Source organism: Sus scrofa, chromosome 9 (assembly GCF_054392235.1).
Source record: "Sus scrofa isolate SSC_HxYL_T2T_F1_AM1 chromosome 9, Sscrofa_HxYL_maternal_Yorkshire_Landrace_v2.0, whole genome shotgun sequence".
Taxonomy (NCBI): domain Eukaryota; kingdom Metazoa; phylum Chordata; class Mammalia; order Artiodactyla; family Suidae; genus Sus; species Sus scrofa.
Genome location: NC_139391.1, coordinates 76667094 through 76688152, shown reverse-complemented (window position 1 = coordinate 76688152; position 21059 = coordinate 76667094). Strand labels below are relative to the sequence as shown.

Below are 21059 nucleotides of genomic sequence, written 5' to 3'. Positions count from 1 at the left end.
TTTCCTACCTAAAATTATCCTCTGGTAAAGCATAAAAGAGTTATGGGAGAAGAGTCCACATTCATTTTAAAACTTATTTTATGTTAAATTAATTGCTATCAAAAAGGCTCAAGAAAGCTGTAGATTTAAGTCAGTTATTTCAGCCACCAAATGAGACTAGCTCAATTTAGTCCATACTAATACTTAACCTAATGAAAGGGGTGGCAGCCATGAGCCTTACTTGAGCAGAAGGGAGCAGAGTCAGACTCTAAGACCATGAGAGCCTCAGGTCTAAAATACAGAAACTTAAAAATTAAGTTAGTAAAACCATTTTAGAAAAAAATTATAGTGCTGCTATTTGCAGGACAATTGAAATTCGGCTCATTTCTTAGCAGAGATTACCGTTAATGGTAAAGCAATTGCTCTCTGATGGTTATACAGAAACTGAAACTAATGGTGAACATTAAGAGCTAGTATTTAAAAAATTGGGTTCAAGTGAGGACAAGAATAGTCATTTAGCTCGATGCTTTGTGCTTCTTAACACATTTTTAATGAATGAATTTTCGAATGTGTATGTACCCAATGATCAAAACTGCTGCATTATAAGCAACCTAAGGGAGTTCCCGTAGTGGCTTAGTGGTAACGAAGCTGACTAGTGTCCATGAGGACACAGGTTCTGTCCCTGACCTTGCTGACTGGGTTAAGGATATGGTGTTGCCAGAAGCTGTGGCAAAGGTTGCAGATGTGGCTCAGATCCCACATTGCTGTTGCTGTGGTATAGGCCGGCAGCTGCAGCTTCAATTCTACCCCTAGCCTGGAAACTCCCATATGCTGTGGGTGTGATCCTAAAAAGACCCCTCCCCCCAAAAAAAGCAACCTAAGGAGTTCCCCTCGTGGCTCAGCAGATTAAGGACCCAACAATGTCTCTGTGAGGATGTGATTTGATCCCTGGCCTCACTCAGTGGGTTGAGGATCAGGCGTTGCTATAAGCTGTGGCACAGGTTGCAGATGCAGCTTGGATCCAGTGTTGCCATGTCTGTGGTGTAACCTCCAGCTGCAGCTCCAATTCAACCCCCAGGCTGGAACTTCCATGTGCTACAGGTACAGCTATAAAAAAATGATAGCAGTAACAAATAAAATAAAAGCAACCTAAGATCCAAGAGCTTAGAAAGCACCTATAAATCATTTATTACCTTAGAACTTGAAAGGGGGTATATTCTGATTATACCCCAACATGAAATCAGAATATCTTAGCATTAGCAAGGCAAAGACCTTCAATATTTTCTTAATAGAAATAGTATCAATACTAGTTATAATAACAATCATTTACAGACAATTTAGTATCAGGTATTACATGCTTTAAATGCATTATTTTTTTTTTTTTGAACTCTGGAACAACTTTATGACATTTTTACTAGGATTATGTCCATTTCAGAGATGAGGAAGGGAGACACTAAGAGAGGAGTACCATGTCCTGCAGTCTCAAGGCTGGTATGTGGAAGCCAGCTTGTGAACTTCAGGAATTTCTGGAGCTATACATTCTTAACCATCCTCTTTCCTGCTTCTAATAACTAATGTCTAAGACTTATATTAAAATTATTTTCTGTAACACTGGTATTAAACTCAGTAGACACACCTTAAACCTATTTAGTAGTTGTATATATATAATTATCAGGTTACTTCACTGAAAATTGTGATAATTTTATCTTCCTCAAAGTTACCTAATGTAATGGTATTTATACTGATCCTTATCTTCTACAACTACTTTTGACGACAAGGTATCATTTCAACACCTACATAGATATTTAAGTTCAAAGTTGCTGCCCTGCCTTCACCTGATATTTACTTTTTTTTTTTGGATACAATAAAATTTATGGTCCAATTCTTAGTCTTGATATTCAAAGGATGGCCCCTGGAACAGAAATGGCATCGCTTGGGAACGTTTTAGAAGCAGATTCTCAAACCCCATCCCAGACCTATTCAATCATTCTAACAAGATCCCCAGGGGTTTCATATGCACATTAAAGTCTAAGAAGCACTGATCTAAAGCATTTAAACTCCTGTCATAACTAGCTAAACCTGAGGCATTAAAACAGAGATTTCAATTCCCACAATGACACCTTAAGGCATTCTTTCCTCTCATTCAGCCAGACTTCAGTGTCAGTCCCTGGCTTTTCGTATTACTAAGTTTATGACAACCAAAACCAAGAAGAATATTAATAGGGCTTAAAAACAGGTTGGTAGCTTTTTGATTTAACCTTGTTTACTTTAGCTACCAAGTGATATCTGCACCACTTGGATTACATTAATTTGCACCTATTTGTGCTTTCTTTTAAATGCTCTTCTCTTTCAAATGTATCTATACCTCCTAGGTAGACAGTAGATTGCCTGAAGACTGGTGCAGGTTTTACAACTAAACAGTGATGGTCTACATGTAGGAATTCGATAAATGTTGAATGACAGTTTATAGTATATCTCACCAACAAGGTAAAACATACCTGGATGCTTTGGCAGTATAGCATCACAGGGTTCCAGAATCAGAGAGACTAAGGAGGAATTCAGGCTCAACCACTTACCGTGTGACGATGAGTAAGTTACTGAACCTCTCTTAAGACATGATTTACTCATCTGTAAAGTGGAGATATCAATAGAACCTATCCTCAGGGAGAGTGGAAGGATTAATGACATAAGGCATCTAAAATATTTATTCACACTTTCTAGCACAGACCTCAACAAAGTTAACTGCTATTATATACTACTGGTTAACTATTATTATTCACTATTGCCACTGGGAAGCTAGATCTCATCAGCTCTATGAAGAGCTAAAGTCTATTGAAGGCATCTTTTTCTTAACGAAATTCCTCCTTCTATTTCTCTCCACATTATTCTCCTTCTCTTATATATCCTGAAACACTGTAAGAAACTTAAAAAAAAGTTTTATACAAATATAGTTTATGAGAGTAGTGGGAAATATCTCAATTATAATGATACATAAACATCTTATGTTTATGTTTATACTGTCAGATATCTGAAAATATTTGTTTCATGTAGAAGAGAATACTTAGGAAGATATTTTCATTAAAAATATATATGTATTTCAATTTTACATTCCTTTCTTTTAGTCTCCAGTTACTGAGTGAGTGAGAGGGTTCTGACAGAATACGTGTCACTGTTATTCAAAACTAGTAGACCAGGGCCAGTCATCAGTTTAATACTCTCATCAATGAACATATCTGACTCTGTCTCACCTAGGAGCTAGTAAACATAAGCTCTCTAAGGTCTCCTGTAGTTCCAACAACTATGAGTTTGAATAAAAGGGAGGCAGTTATTGGACACTTTAAGAAATTAAGGTGTCAAGTAGTGTTAAATAAAATTAAAGTGGTAATAAAAATATAAAATTAGTAAACTTAACTATCTATAATCGATTATCACTGCCTTTGGGTTCAGTTTTGGAGTTCCAACTTTTTAGAAAGCAGACAATTTATCTGATTATTTAGTGTATGGTAAGTCCTTAAATGTTAATTAACTCTTTTCAAAATACACTGAAGTAGTTGTATAACAACAAATGTGTTCCCTGCCCCTCACATAAAAACCAAAAAACAAATAAGAACCTCTTAAACAGACTATGTGATAATAAGAAAATAATCCTTCTTAAGGAAATGATCATTTCTATTAGTCATTTATATAAGTAATTTTTTTTCCTCTTAACTACAAGTTCTCTGAGTTATAGTCTTAGCTGACTTCAAAATCATTCTACTATTTTTCAAAGCACTTATTAACATTTATATACTGTTCACATTCAATAGATATTTGTTAAAATATATATGTCTTGAGAAAACTATATGGAAAGAGATAATATGTAATTAAAATTTTTTGAAACATTTTAAATGATATGATTTAGCTAGACAATATACAGTACAATATGCTTTAGAAAAACTAATAGTAGACAAAGTTTAAACAAAGTTATTATTTAATTAGGAATTGGCAATTGCTACTGTTTTAAAAGTGTGTTTTCTAGTTTTTTTTTTTTTTTTCTTTGAAGGGAAGGAGCAGAAAAAACATCAAAGAACTTTAGATAATTACTTTATTATTAGTCTTTTCTTTTAAGAACATGCTTAGTATATTGTAAGAAGGCACTATTATCTTCCAGGGCAGTACAACTTAAAAAAACGTCCTCCTGTGTCCAGGCCTTCATACTTGTCCCCTCTACCTGGGATGGTTTTCCTCACTCTAATTTATTGTTCAGATATTTACTGTCTTCAAGGTCAACTTAGGCAGTGACCTAAGAAAGAGTCTAAACTTGTTTTAGACCATAAACACTACTTTGATAAAATTATGTTTTCTAAAATAATTCAAACCACATTTTGTTATTAAAAATAAACTGAGATTTCCCTGGTAGAACAAGTGATTAAGGATCTGGCACTGCCACTGTTGTGACTCAGGTTGCTGCTGTGGCACAGGTTAGATTCTCTGGTTCAGGAACTTTTACATGCCACGAGTATGGCCAAAAGAAAACAAACAAACAAACTCCTTACCTCTTTTTCCTTTCTATCTATGGCATCTCGTTCAGCCTGCAATTGTACTTCTAGGGATAATTCCGCTTTAGCTTCTACAGCTCCAAACTGTTTTCGATCCTCTACCTTTAAATACATAAGAATTTTCTCAAAATTTCAGACACTAAATTCTTCAATTTTAATTGGAGAAGTAGCAATTTTATTTATCTAATTAGAAGCAGATAATGTGTATTAGTAAATACTCAGATAATCAGGCTTGAAAGCATTTTATACAAATTCAAACAGCAATGTTTGACAATTGTAAAATTCTGTTTCTCAGATAAAAGGAAAGTGATCCCTTATCTGTGCCCCTCCCAAACTTCCTTATCTTGCTCCTCTTTTATTCATTTTTGCTTTCTGTAGCATAACAGGAATAGATCTCATCACTTCTTAGTTTGGAGTAAAGCATCAGCTTAAACTGGTGTCTACATATTTTTTGCTTTGCTATCATTTAAAATCACAACCTTAACGAGGGTTAAAAGTGTAATTAATTCTTCCAGTTTAATTAATTTTCCTGTATTAGGACTCAGATATGCAAAGAATATTTGGAGCTAAGTATAAACAGAAATGGTTATGATGCCAATGAAGACATAAAGATATATACATTATGCAATAATACCAACAAAGAATCAACAGTAATTTTTTCTTTTAAAAAGAACTGACGTTCATGTGACTAAGAATAATCTGCATTAAAACACTTAATAAAATTAAGCCAAAGAAAATACCACACCTTCTGAAAAGTGTCCGTACTAAGGAGTAAGGCTTGCTCCAGTTCTCTTACTCTGAACTCCAGTTTCTCAATTTCTTCATTCCGCTCCTGTATATCCCTCTGAAGCTGCTCTTTAGAGAGCAAGAGTTCACTGCACTTGTCTGTTTTTTCTTTCAAATGATTTGTTAACTGCTCAACCTATAAAATAATAGGCAAACAATGTAATTTTTAAAATGTCAGGATGTTACTAATATATCTATCCCCACTTCAAAAATGACTTTTAGATGCTACGCTAATTCCTTTTTTGATAAGGACAGCAACTATTGTCTCCAACCACAGTGACATATTCTGAGTTAATAAAACTAAGCAGAACTAGTAAAGAGAAATAATATTGCTTTCACCAAACCTTTAAAAAAAAATTCTCTAAAGACTAAGATTTTCCCTACCTAGGAGGAGAAAAAAATATATATTAAAAAAAAAAAATAGATTTTTTTTTTTTTTTTTACCATTTCTTGGGCCGCTCCCACAGCATATGGAGGAGGTTCCCAGGCTAGGGGTCGAATCGGAGCCGTAGTCACCTGCCTACACCAGAGCCACAGCAACACAGGATCCGAGCCATGTCTGCGACCTACACACCACTGCTCACGGCAACGCCAGAACCTTAACCCGCTGAGCAAGGCCAGGGATCAAACCCGCAACCTCATGGTTCCTAGTCGGATTCGTTAACCACTGAGCCTCAACGGGAACTCCTTTTTTTTTTTTTTCCCGGAAAAAATATAGATTTTTGAATAATGCTGAATTATATGCTCTAATGGCACAACCACACTAAAACCCAATAAAGACAACAAGCTTGCAGAGCACTGACTTACACTCATACGTAAGATAAGATGACCTAAAAAAACTTTCATGGATTATATTTCTTTCCACAAATGGTTATATAATCAGTATATATAATAATACAATAGTTCTAAACTCCACAGGAGTCTTTAATGGAGACATGTGGGAAGCTTTCTCAGGCTACACATTCCACCAGCCCAGAATAGAGACAAGGATGTCAGGTGATGAGAGGGATCTGTATACCTTGAAAATTTCCTAAGTGACTCTAATACACAGGCCCTGTGATGGAAGGATACAGGAAGGGTTTTTTTGATTTTTTTTTTTGGTCTTTTGGGGCCGTACCTGCAGCATATGGAGATTCCCAGGCCAGGGGTCCAAATGGAGCTGTAGCTGCCAGCCTACACCACAGCCACAGCAACTCGGGATCCGAGCTGCATCTGTGACCTACACCACAGCTCACAGCAATGCTGGATCCTTAACCCACTGAGCACGGCCAGGGATTGAACCTGCAACCTCATGGTTCCTAGTCGGATTCGTTAATCGCTAAGCCACGACGGGGACTCCCAACAAAGGTTTAAGAGAGCTTATGAAATCAGTTTTAATTAAATGAAGAGAGAAAGCTTACTAAAAAAATAAATGTGATATTAAGAAAAAAAGATATTTTCCCTTATTTCAGTGACTTTGAGGAAATTTTCTAAAAACGGTACTTATTCCTCAAAATGTTCAAAGAAATGTAAGCTTACCTACAATTACAGACTGAAGGATGGATGGTAATAAGGCCACTGAGGAGACATTTTAACAATAAAAGGTAGACTAAGCTTTGAAATAAGGTCAAGGGACAAGACAACCAAACAGGTATATAGCAAAATGGCACAAATACTGTTAGTTAGTTTTTGTTTTGTTTTGATCTTGAGAAAATCAGAAGCTGGGGAATTAGATCTGGAAAAATAAGAGGAAAACAAAGGATCTCAATGTTTTGGAAGAAAACCAAATATGTATCCTTGCTAGTTTCTTGAAGTTTCATGAATGAGGCAGCAGGTTTTGAATATAAGAAAACAAATAGTAGGAAATGGTAGTAAGTTCTAGAGCTTAAGTATTCTTTTGAGTTTCAACAAACACATGGCTATTTGTCCAAAGTCAAAATATGCCAGAAACAAGATGAATAACTATAAACACTGATAGTTAGGACTGATAACTTTTCTACTGCTTCACTACATAAGGCCATTCTATAAGAGAGTCCCTCTATTCAATGAGAATGTAGATATTTTACTACAATGAGTTTATAGGTATTTGTACTTCTCTGTAACTTTTAGGGTTTCAAGAATTGTCTCACATTGACATAATACTTAAGTTTCTGATTTTGAATCTTTATATATAATACAAAGAACTCCTTTTAAGGTTTCTTATGATACGCATCTTACTTTACGCATAAGATACACATTACTACAAGGTAGACAGTATCATTAAAATTCTTACCTCTCTGGTTTGATGTTCACTGATAGGCTGGAATCGAGGTATGACCTTAAGTTGCTGCTCTAGTTTCTGTATTTCCTGTTGGAATACATCTCTCTCATGTTCTCTGTCAATGGCTTGCTCCTAAAATTTAATAATAATAGTAACTGAAGAAATAATATTTATTGAAGCTATTATTTCCTTACTTCCCTTTAATTATCAGTACAGTTTTGTATGAACACAAACAACTAACGACTAAAGAAACACCCCAAGTCAAAAAGGTTTAAAAAGCTAACATCTGTTGTACGATACAAATACTATATTAGGGCTTTTCAACCAAAATTTAAGCATTTAAGTGATGTTTGGAGTACAACATTTTAAAAAACTCAAGTACTGCTAAATACAGATATGTATGTGCTCCTTAAAATGAATTTACTTTTTTGGAACAAAGGAAGAATTCTACTTCTGGTTACTAAATAAGTAGAACAAATTGTTCAGTAAATCAATTTATTTCATCTTAATCTATGTTTTACAACTAAAATTATAAAATGTGTAAGAATGTTTCTCTGATTGGTGAAGAGAATATCAGGTTTAAATGAAACCCCAAAGAAGAAAATCCATGTGCAATTAGGGACTTCACATCTTTTTGGAAGAGAGTAATACAGCATGACAACTCTCCAGTCCCTTGCTTCCAAGGGATACCTGTTACCTACATGTGTATCTTTTATGGGTCAAACAGTGGGGATCAATCAGCTCTTGGGATCTTCACTCTGGCTACTGGTTAAGAAAAAGACTACGGAGTTCCCGTCGTGGCTCAGTGGTTAACGAATCCGACTAGGAACCATGAGGTTGCGGGTTCGGTCCCTGCCCCTTGCTCAGTGGGTTAACGATCCGGCGTTGCCGTGAGCTGTGGTGTAGGTTGCAGACGCGGCTCGGATCCCTCGTTGCTGTGGCTCTGGCGTAGGCCGGTGGCTACAGCTCCGATTCAACCCCTAGCCTGGGAACCTCCATATGCCGCGGGAGCGGCCCAAGAAATAAGCAACAACAACAACAACAAAAGACAAAAGACAAAAAAAAAAAAAAAAGAAAAAGACTAGGACAAGTTTCTTAACTATGAATTTGGAAAGGCTAACTGGTAGGGTTTATTCATAATCTGCCTGTACTCCTTTTAATTCTGAAAGCTGTACAATAAAAATTACTAGGATTTTCAATTGAAATAGTACTTGGTAGATGACATGTATAGATGGAAATATTAAAATTTAAGAGTCTCTTCATAATTTAAAATCCACAACCTAGAATAGCAGCAAATAGCATTCCACTAAGAAAATTAATATTAAAATTGAAAATACTTACATCTAAAAATTTTCTCATTTTTTCTAACTGCTTTTCCAGTGCTTGGTTTTGCTGTCTTAAATCCATTAGCTCAGCATTTTTTTCCTGTTCCAGCTCTATAAATCTACTAACTTGTTCCTCAACATCTATTTCTAGAGCTTTCACTTGTTTTTGAAGGTCATCGCGAACTTTTTCAGCTTGACACTGTACTTCTAGTTTTTCTTTCATCAGTTTTTCTGTTTCCTGTAGTAATTCTGTTTAGAAATGCAAAAAAATTACATTAAATCATAATGATATTATGATAGTGAAATCACCCATAACTGTGTTCAAATTCTAACTTCATGAAACGAAGGAGCTGAATTTTATTTCAAACACATGTAAAAAAGGAAATTCTGAAAATATCAAAATAACACATTCCTATATAAGCAAGCAAGCTAGTATCAATAAAATTACACAGAATTAACAAAAAGATTATGTCCTGTCATTAAAAACAATATTTTTGTGAAAAAAGTATAGCAAATGATCCCCTCAAAATCTACTTTCACTATAAGGAAAAGAGCAAAGTCTAACTAAATTCAAGCATAGAAATAACTCACCTCAGGCAAAAATCAATTCATTCCAAACCCATAAAGTCACTTTTATATGCATACACAAGACATATGAAAATCAAATACTGTAAATCTTTAACCAAGGTAAGTAAGAGTTTCAGAAAAGAAACAGAATTGCAATCAGAAGTTCCTGTTAGTCTTATTCCTCATTAGATCCATATTCCTGAGTTTGTCATGCATGCTTACATATGATATGTGTATCAAGGGAAAACTGACAAGTATGAGAGATAATAACACTTAAGAGCAGCAACTGTGAGTTCTCATCCTAGCTCTGCCACTTTTCTCTGCTACACTTAACATGATGTCCTTCCTCATACATAAACTAGGGAGAGTAATACTACTGATCTCTAAGAGTTACTGTGGGATCAAATTAGTTAATATATGTGAAGACTGGTGCTTAGAGTACAGTAAGCACTGTACAAAGTGTTAGCTATTAGTATTAATATTAATCGTATAAGAATATAGTATAACAATCCTCTAATGAAAAAAATGGAAAGCATATTAACTCTAGAGGTCTTTCACTAACTGGCCTGTCAACACTGTACTTAGGTCTAGGAATCTACACAAAATAGCTTTCCTTTTAATACAATATGGATTTAGATGTTAATATAAAAGTAAATCAATCAAAGGCTCTTTACTAAATTTTAATGATCCTATTGATACCATCATCTTATATATACTTCCTGATTCAGAAAGAGTATTTTGAAAAGTCATAGGCTGCAAGAGTTTAATATATTTGTTAAAGAAAAAGCTGTTTTAATAAATGAACATTTTCTTTAAAAAACTGAAATGGTCTTAAGCTCTGTGAAAAAAAAACAAATATAATAAGATGATGGTCACTATGAATCTCAGTTGTTAATTCCAGATATAAATATATTTTTATTCTAAGAAAAGTTGTCTTGTTAAAAAGAACTGTAAGTATGAAACACAGCAGCAAAATTAGAGATATGTTAGTTGGTTGAAAACCCCAAGGTCACCCAATGACCATGCAATTTCATTAACACACCTGCTCCAGGTGCTGCATCGACTGCAGCATCTACTAGTCCTATTAGGGAAAAAAAATAACACATACACAGAGAACAGAAACATAATTTACATGTCTTCTACTTCCTAAAATAGAACAATACACATATACGCACACACAAAAGAATTAGAATTATCATTAGTAACATTTTGAGATATAGCAGTACTTCTTGAATGGTTTACATATATGATACACATACTTTCCACATTAAAACCTGTGTGAAACCTGAAAAACTTCATCATATTACAAAAATGTATGCTTTATCTCTAAACTGATAAAATTTAATTAGTAAAACTCCACATTTATAATTCCAACTACATGTGTAATATAAATGCGAAAGGATACGATAAAAAGGATTTAAAGTTCCATTGTTACAAAGACATCTTTTTTTTTTTTTTTTTTTTTGTCTTTTTGTCGTTGTTGCTATTTCTTGGGCCGCTCCCGCGGCATATGGAGGTTCCCAGGCTAGGGGTCGAATCGGAGCTGCAGCCACCGGTCTACGCCAGAGCCACAGCAACGCAGGATCCGAGCCGCGTCTGCAACCTACACCACAGCTCACGGCAACGCCGGATCCTTAACCCACTGAGCAAGGGCAGGGACCGAACCCGCAACCTCATGGTTCTAGTCGGATTCGTTAACCACTGCGCCACGACGGGAACTCTGACATCTTTTTTTTGAACCAGTAAACAAACTTTAAGATGTTACCTAATTTCTCATTTAAGAAATTAATAAGGTTATTATAAACTTAACTTATAAGGTTATTTAAATGGTTATTTATAAATTTCTTTATTCTTTAAACTTCTATTTAGATTAAAGAAGATGTCAGCTTGCTTCCAATAGCCATTGACCTTTTCAACCTAACATCCTGCAGGCTGAAATCCACCCTACATGCTCACTACTAGGGCCAGATCAGTGTTTAGTTAGTTAATCCAAGTATACATCTTTGCTGCCTTTCTACAATTAAAAGAACTAAATCTTAGACAATTTAAAAAATATCCTGCCTTTTTTTTTTTTTTTTCCTTTCTTTTTTTGGCCCCACCTGCAGTCTATGAATGTTCCCAGGCCAGGGATTGAATCTGAGACACAATGAGGCAATGCAAAATCCTTAACCCACTGTGCCACAGTGGGAACTCCTATCCTATCTCATTATATGCAATTTTCCCTTTAGGCAGAGATTTGAGGATAAACAAAGAATTATCTTCTGTTAAAATCTGCCAAAGGAAAAAGAAAAAAAATTCTGATTCCACATGATTGGCTAATAAGACATTTACTAATAAGGTAGATTTTCTTATAATTTTACAATCCCTATATAAAGTACACAAATAATGGCACTGAGAGGAGGAAAAAAAAGCCACCTTGAATCTTCAAGGAATGTTTCACATTAAGTCTAAAAATACATACGCTGTTCAACTGGGCCTGCCTCTGCTTTCATAGCTTCCTTCTGCCTTGACAGTAATTCTCTTTCTTCTTGGATCTGCTGTTGCTCTGCTTCCAATTCTTGTAATCTATTACCTGCACATAACAACTCCTGCTCAAGACGATCTATTATATCAGTTTTTTCCTGAATTTGCCTTTCAAAAAGCGTTTTTTCATCTGCATAGCCATCAATGACACCTATAAAATAAACAAGGAATGCAACTATTACTGATTTCAAATTTGACCATTTTTTTATATAAACAATCAAAGGTGTACTATTAGCAAACTTTGTTTTTTTGTTGTTTAGGGCCACACCTGAGGCATATGGAAGTTCTTGGGCTAGAGGCTGAATCGGAGCTGCAGCTGCTGGCCTACGCCACAGCCACAGTCACACCAGATCCAAGCTGCAACTGTGGCCTACACCATAGCTCAGGGCAATGCCAGATCCTTAACCCACAGAGCAGGGCCAGGGACTGAAGCTGCCTTCTCATGGATACTAGCTGGGTTCATTGCTACTGTGCCACAATGGGGGCTCCCTGCTTGCAAACTTTAAATCATTCCAACTTATTATGAGTCTTGAATCTGCTGCTGATGAAAGTAGCAACTATGGTACGTTCAATGCAGCCTTTCTCTTGTTAATCACTGTGCCTAAATATGAACTTCCTCTGAACTTTCCACTTCTTTGTTACGCTAATATATCACATCAAGTAGGTGTAGCTCACTTTATTAAACAGATGTGAATAGCTAGGTTCCTAGGAAGCTTAATCTAAATTGGATGCACGTGAACTGAGCAACATTTTAAATACACTAGAGAAAGCTGATATTTTAAGCGATTCTACAAGGCCAATACCCACAACAACATGGTGGAATATAAATAGCATGGGGTTTTAGAGGCTTAAAGCCTTGAATCACCACCATTTAATGCTGACTCTGAGCAATATATTAGCATCTCTTTGCTCCAGTTTCCTCAACTTTAAGTTTTAGGATAGTGGGATTATGGTAATAACTATCATTCATTTCTGTATTTTCTAAAATTTTAAATATTTTCTATAATTCTGTATAGAATTATCATTCCTGTATTTTCTAAAATTTTAAATATTTTCTATAATTGTGTAAGTACCTTTTATAATTAAATACTATATATGTATAGTTTTTCAAATTGTTTACAGGAATTTTGAAAACAAACTACAACTACTTTCCAACGGTCACTCAAATTAAGAGTAGACTGTTGGTTTCCAACCCTGACTTGTAACGAAACCTATTTTTAGACTTGAAATTTTTCCAACCTCAGTTGCCAATGGCAAGTGCTCACCCTCAGCCTTACTGAGCTCCACAGCCAGCTGTTCTCTGGCCCTGGACTCCTCATGAAGGCGCTCTCGCAGTTCTTCTTGGCACTTAAGGAATTCTGTCACTTCTTGCTTCTGTCTAAATGACTCACGCATCAATTCTGTCTGTGTAACTTTTGCATGTTCCAGCTAAATGAACAGGGAAAGCACATGTGAAGGAAGACAAAGTGTCAAGAATACCAGTGGCTTAAATAAAAATAATTTTAAATGAATATAAAGGCATACTGTTGAACTGTATTCATTTAATTTTTTTTTTTTTTTTTTGTCTATTTAGGGCAGCACCCATGGCTTATGGAGGTTCTCAGGCTAGGGAGTGCAATCAGAGCCACAGCTGCCTACACTGCAGCCACAGCAACTTAGGATCTGAGCCTTTTCTGTGACCTACACCACAGCTCATGACAACACTGGATCCTTAACCCACTGAGTGAGGCCAGGGATAGAACCTTCATCCTCACGGATCCCAGTCAGATTTGTTTCCGCCACTCAGTCATGATGGGAACTCCTAACATTTCTAGTGGATGCTAATAATAGTAGGTAGGGTAAGTCAGTAGATAAGTAGATTCGCTGTGTACAACTTCCCACAAGAGATGTATTCTAGTTTTACTGAACAAAAAAAAATGCTTCTTTTGGAAATAAACCACTTTACATCACTAGATCTGTATTCTATCATATGAAGAGAAATACAAAATTAATGATACATAGGCCCTTTTTGTATATGGTAAAGAATTTTACATAACTGTGCTCTAGGATAAGTTTTATTTCTTTTATATTTAACATTCATTGATTGTGACTTTGGCTGTACACTGTGGGGAATAATAATAAATTATTAATACAATGGCATCAATGAATAAAATCACAGTGGCACAAAAAATGAAATTATAACCCATGTTTTAACTAAAAATTTTGTATTTCTGTCCATTTGTGAAATATACACCAGACTCTAAATGAATATTCAGCTTATTTTCAAAACCTTAGAATACAGAGGCATTACCCATAAATATAATCTCCTTAAAATGCTGTCATTGGCACACACTGACTATATCCTTAAATAATTTTTAAGGTGACAGTCAAGTATAGGCTCAAGGTGAAAGCTCTCAAAAAAACCACTGATAATTAGCAGCTGCATGAAACTGCAGAAAAGCATTATCTCTAGTTTCCCGAGCTTCTTACTGTTACAACCTGCTTTATCTATTTTGGTGAAACAACTAAACAGGGGAAAAATTAAACTCAAATGTTGCTAGTACTTAATATTAACACCACTAATTATTTTTGTTAAAAAAAGTGATGACCACATAAATAATAGGCTTACAATGACGAAAAAAATCTGTAAATTTATATATAAAATACCTGTTAGGAAAACATTATTATCATGTTTTAAGCTTAAAATATGAATCAAATGTAGTGCTTTCTGATTTATAGTCAGATACCAGCAAAGTATTATAAAATTATAATAGTATTTTAAAATATTTTATTCTTAAAGACTTCTTTTTTTTTTTTTTTTTGGTCTTTTTGCTATTTATTGGGCCGCTCACGCGGCATATGGAGTTTCCCAGGCTAGGGGTCAAATCGGAGCTGTAGCTGCTGGCCTATGCCAGAGCCACAGCAACGCTGGATCCAAGCAGCGTCTGCAACAGCTCACAGCTCACAGCAACGCTGGATCGTTAACCCACTGAGCAAGGGCAGGGACCGAACCCGCAACCTCATGGTTCCTAGTCAGATTCGTTAACCATTGCGCCACGATGGGAACTCCTTTTTTCTTTTTTTTGGCCATGCCCATGGCAAGTGGAAGTTCCCGGGCCAAGGACTGAATCTGAGCCACAGTAGCAATCTGAGCCACTGCAGTAACAATGCTAGATCCTTAACCTGCTGTGCCACAAGGGAACTACAATACTTAAAGACTTCTGCTCTTCACATCTGATTAGTATGTACCAACAGCAAATAGATTTTAGAATTACTAAATAAAGCTCTTCATGGTAACTACGCATCTGTATATAACATTATCTAGTGTGCAATTATTCTTGTTTTAATAAGATGAATTAAATAACACTGACAACTGATTATTTAAAAATAATATGAATACACATTTAAGACTCACAACAGAAAACTAAGCATATTTTTAAATCACAAAATATTTCCTAAAATATCTAATAATATGTTGTTACCTCAACAAATATAAAACTTAAAAACATTTTTACTTTTGACCGGCAAAAGATTAACTTTCTTTAAATGCTGATAACCAGTATAGCTTAATTTCTATTGTTAAAAAAAACTACAAAATATGAAATAATTTATATCCAGTCATGCTCCTGAACATACAGTCACATCCTATATTTTAAAATTAAATTAATTACCTTCAAATGTGCATATGTAATATTTTTCTGTGTTTTATAAAATGGTTGCCTGGTAAATATGTGAAATCTCTAAAAGAGTTCAAAGCTCTAATTAGGACATGATTTTTTTTCCCTCTTTTTCAATTTTACTGTACAAATATAAAGATGCACTTACAAGATAAATACTTGCTTTAGATATGAAAATTAAATGTCTGCTTCTATATGCTATTTCTTAACAAGATCTAAACCTGCCTTAAGATGAATTTAAACATTACTATAAAACAACAAGCAGTAACTTAATTTTTACAAAGCAAAACAAAAACGTAGGGAATCAAATACAGTATATCCAGCAAGCAAATGTCATTTATTACAGCAAACGGCACTCACTTTTTTTTGAAGTAAGATTTCTTCAAATATTTATCTAACTTTATACTAAAAACTCTTCTATCCAGTTAATATGTAGTTTATTCCTAATATCTACATAATACCTATACCTAATATCTAATAACATGAAATATAAAAAAAGTCATATTCAATATTTTCAAATCATTTAAGAAACTTTACATTAAAAATATGTATCAAGTTTAAATATTCTGTCACTTTAAAAGTTTCAGGGGAGGTAACAAAACTATTCTGAAAGCCATCTGTCTTGGTAAATATTAGCTAGTATACACAGTTAAAGCCATGAAAATCATAAAAAGTGCTGAATAACTTCTAGTTATACTGAATAACTTGTAGTGAATCATTTACAGCATTTAAGTGTTAAATGAACCTGAAATACTAACTATGCTAAATACCCTTAACAATGTTTATAGAATACATTTCACATAAAAAGCAGAAAAAAGCATCTCCTCACAGGATTAGCAGGTATATTAAAAATAAGTTTCTTATGGAGCAAGCAAAAAAGTTGAAATCAGAATCCAGGTTTCCTTTTTTTCTTTTGTGGAACCATAGCCAATATGCAGTATGATGGTAAACATTTCCTAACTGGCTCAATGACAATTCATGTAGCTGTTTTAGGTATGGCAATGTCTATTCCCTCAAATATAATCATTACATTTCTGGTCAGGATTGGCATCATAAACACAGAGAAGAAAGATTCTTAAGGACAAGCAAGATCTTTTAAACAGCTTGCCTGGCATGAGAGAAATATCTCATTCTGCTTTCTGAAATATTATCTCATTCTGCTTTCTGAAATTAAAAATGTCACCAAGGTGGGGCTTGTAGACCAAATTTAAACCTTTAATACATTCATTATTAGAGGATGAATGAGTAATAACACACCAAACAGGAAAACAAGATTCTATTCCATTTACTCTTACCAAAGACATTTAAAGTTCGTTTCTCAGTATAGTTTTTTAAAACTAAATATATAAAAAACTGAAAGCAAAAAATAAAACTATAAAAACCCAAATTTTTATACTTACTGAATACGGAGGGGTAGGCAGAGAAATTTTTGAAATAAGCTTTAATATGTGCCCATTTCTTTTATGAATAAAATGAAAAATAGAAGTGTTAATAATTACTGAGTTATTTTCATCCAAATGTTCACACAGAGGAAAAGGATGTGGTAAAGGCACACGAGATTCAACCTCATAAATGTCTTCATCTTGCTCTTCCAACCATGAGCCACTTTTGACAGCTGACAAATACGTCCTGTAAGAATCCATTCTAGAAGTTGTAGCTGCCAAGGTTCCTCATATTTTTATCAGTTTTCCACTACATTTAAAAAGTTTAGTTTATCAAGACATACCACAGCTGTATGAAAATTTCCTTTTGCCACTATCAAGTAAACATGAAATTAAGTCTACAACTAAATACAAAAGAAAAAAACCCACAAATCTAAAAAACAACCTGTATCTTCATCAGTCTTCAACAACAAAAAAGAACAAAGTTAAAAGCAAACATTTTCAATTAGAATAATTACTAAGTCATTGAAGAATGAAAATATAAATATCTAACTAGCTAAGCAATAAAACTGCTTTCGTATCAAATATGTCTGTGGAAATAAAAGTCTTCCAAGTAGATCCTGGCAGGGAAGGTCAAGTTTTAAATCTCCATAGTAGCAGTCTTAAGAATGTAGTTACAACATTATTTCCCTGTTGCCGCTGCTTCCCTCAGTGCTCCAAACTGAGCTACTCAAATGGCCTCTCATGCTGAGCCAAAGGATTCTTTCTAGTCAGTGTCCCCTGAGGAAAAGGTCAGAACAGAGGGTGTGGTTTAATGTCTCTTTACCTATAGGTACACTGACAGGTGGAATGTGAATTAATACGCCCACAAAAAAAGCCTGCCTAACAGGATCCAAGCTCCAACGTCAGAACACTGAAAAGGATATTTAGATAAGTTTATAATGCTTCTAAGATAAGCTAGTGTTTTTCCACTCCATTAAAAAATTGTTTCAATTTAAAAATGTGAAGTCATGTTGGTTTGATTCCACAATACCGATCAGTTCTTTAATTATATCAAATAATCATAATTACTTCTGGAAAAACTATTTCCTTTTGCTAAAAATAATATTCATTCTTTTGAGCAGTCATCAGAACTAAATCTAGGTAGTTCAGTTATAAGCTTTTTCTACACTGAATTGTTTACAGAGTGAATGTCAAAGGAAAAAAAATCCCTTTAAAAGGAATGCATTGTATATAATAGTAATTATACCACTTGTTATCCTATGAACTCTGACTAAAACTTAAAAGCCAAGTTCTGTATAATGGTCTCCTGGTAGCTCCAGAAATCTTGGCAATTGTGAACAAATCAGCTACTCAGAATTTTAAAAGATGAACAACATACTTTTTAATATTTAAGTAATAGAAAAAGCTTTCATTGTGGTGTCTTTTCTCTACCCAGAAACTAAATACTCTTAAATTACGATACCGGAGTTCCCGTCGTGGCGCAGTGGTTAATGAATCCGACTAGGAACCATGAGGTTTCGGGTTCGGTCCCTGCCCTTGCTCAGTGGGTTAACGATCTGGTGTTGCTGTGAGCTGTGGTGTAGGTTGCAGATGCGGCTCAGATCCAGTGTTGCTGTGGCTCTGGCGTAGGCCGGCAGCTACAGCTCCGATTCGACCCCTAGCCTGGAAACCTCCATATGCCACGGGAGTGGCCCAAAGAAATAGCAAAAAGACCCCAAAAAAAAAAAAAATTATGATACCTTTATCTAGTATGGAAAAACCCATACTAAAAGAGAGCAGGTAATAACAAAAATTCATTTCATAGCCACTTTCACTACACGAATTTTTTTACAGGAGCTAATATTCAAACCTTTTATATTTCGTTAATAATTAGGGCAGAGAAAAATGAGATTTTCTTCAGAGAGTTCAGAATCTACAGGGATATGGTCTGGGCAGGGGAGGGGCTGCTGCCTCTTAGAATTCTGGACTAGGCAATGACAAATTTGTTTATTATGGTTTCTTATGTGAGGCCTCCAGTTAGTTTGTGAAAACATCTTAACATCTGTACAAGATGGAGATCTAACCTTACCACTGGTTCAGCTAAATTGGACTTTACTGGGGCTTTAGCAGATACAGATCATCAATATACTAAATGCTCAGCTTTATGAACTGGTGGGACCCATGCTCAGCATACCAAATACTTCTCAAAATAACCTTTCTCAGCTCCCTCTACAAATTACAGTTTATTTTGAATAATGTGGTGTCCAATTTCTCTTATTTGAAGCAAAAACAAAACCCTGAAAGTAAGACATATCCCTTTATAAGTAAGAACATTTAGGTCAAAGTAAGAACTAACTACAAAGCTCTCTCTCCAAGTGGGAGGGAAAAGACTCAAAAAAAGCAGCAAATTAACGTGATTTAGAATGTGGCAAACGGCTTTTTTTTTTTTTTTTTTTTGGTCTTTTTGCTATTTCTTGGGCTGCTACCGCGGCATATGGAGGTTCCCAGGCTAGGGGTCGAATCGGAGCTGTAGCCACCGGCCTACGCCAGAGCCACAGCAACGAGGGATCCGAGCCGCGTCTGCAACCTACACCACAGTTCACAGCAACGCCGGTTCGTCAACCCACTGAGCAAGGGCAGGGACCGAACCGCAACCTCATGGTTCCTAGTCGGATTCGTTAACCACTGCGCCACGAAGGGAACTCCACAAACAGCTTTCATAACAACAGTAAATTAACTGATGGCATGCTATATTAATTCACGTTCAGAAAAGTGATCTTGAATTAAAATAACTCAAATTATAGTCTATTTCCCGACCATCACTGTAAAACGTTGTTCATCCATGCAAAACAAAAATCTACAAGTAAGGGGTATCCCCTTATAACTGTGGTCAAGATTAAGAAACAAACCACTATGAAAACAGTAAAATTAGGAGCAGGGGGAAGACTCAACACAGCAATAAAGATGATTTAAAATGGGCAAACAGCTCTTCCCAAAACAGTATATTAACCGATGGTACATTATATATATATTGATGTTCAGATAGATTATTCTGAATTGGAATAATTCAAACTTCATATATATATATTTAATTTTAGAAAGTATATAAAAAGTCCTTGCAATCAAAAACAGTTAAACTAAAATTACCTCTATTTTTAGAAGGACAGCTTTTAATTATCTAGACTAGCTCTAACACCAGGTTTCAGATCATGAAGATTTTAATGTGTATTTGAAGGTATTAATTTGTGGTTTAGAGTTAGGTTTCCCAAACAAAATAGTTTAACTGTACAAAGTGAAGTTATTTAACCTTTTTTCCGCAAATATTTCCCTCAATTTGCATAACACTTCTTTTGCCCTCTTTTGTATTTTTCTAAGTTATTTTTCTAATAGACTGAATCCTGGATACAATGACCTGACAGAGCACTGACTAAGCTTATAATCAGCTCACGAGGGGCAACACCTAATAGTACATGCATTTCAACACTTTATTACTGTTTATGTTTAAACCACAACCATTACAAAGCAAAAAGCTTAACTTATAGTACTACTGTTTCATTCTCAGAAAAAGGCTCCTCTTTTGAGAAAATACAGAAACATGTACGTTACTCTCAAAAATGATTATTAATAAACTCAAAGAGAGTTGCCTATAATAAAAACTATTCTTTTATTATTTTCTTCTAATGCTTAAAGGAATCTCTTGGTAAATAACTGCCTATGGCCCTAAATAATATCTCTGGATTCTAGAAAACTTTAACTGCCAGAAGACTATTTCCCACAGCACAGACTGATTTCTATTTCTACCTGATCCAAGAATCAAGAATTTGAAACCACACTCTCAAAGATAACTTTTCTGCAGAACCACAAAGAGACTACTAAATAAAGATAATGTTAAAAAGATTACATTTCTAAGGGCTTGAGTAGTCTCAGCACTTTTATTCCTACTCTAACAAAAGGTATCACAACCAAAAGGAAACTGTAATAGGTTGAAAATGAGCCTGAATATATTTATGGTAGGCTGTCTCAGCAAGAGAGAAATAAAATCCACCACAATAAATGTCTTATTATATGGATTTGGACATACC

General features: G+C 34.9%; 1 protein-coding gene across 30 annotated transcripts in view; it reads right to left on the bottom strand.

Annotated features, from left to right (window-relative positions):
• AKAP9 (A-kinase anchoring protein 9) overlaps positions 1-21059 on the bottom strand; it is a 159263-nt gene that overhangs the window by 36035 nt on the left and 102169 nt on the right. For 13 of the 30 annotated variants that reach the window (XM_021102182.2, XM_084974536.1, XM_021102185.2 and 10 more), the window contains 6 exon segments: positions 13223-13385; positions 11896-12108; positions 8884-9116; positions 7555-7674; positions 5263-5439; positions 4515-4619 (listed from right to left, as the gene is read on the bottom strand). In XM_021102182.2, coding sequence (XP_020957841.2) covers positions 4515-4619; positions 5263-5439; positions 7555-7674; positions 8884-9116; positions 11896-12108; positions 13223-13385 — 1011 coding nt within the window. 30 annotated transcript variants of the gene reach the window in all.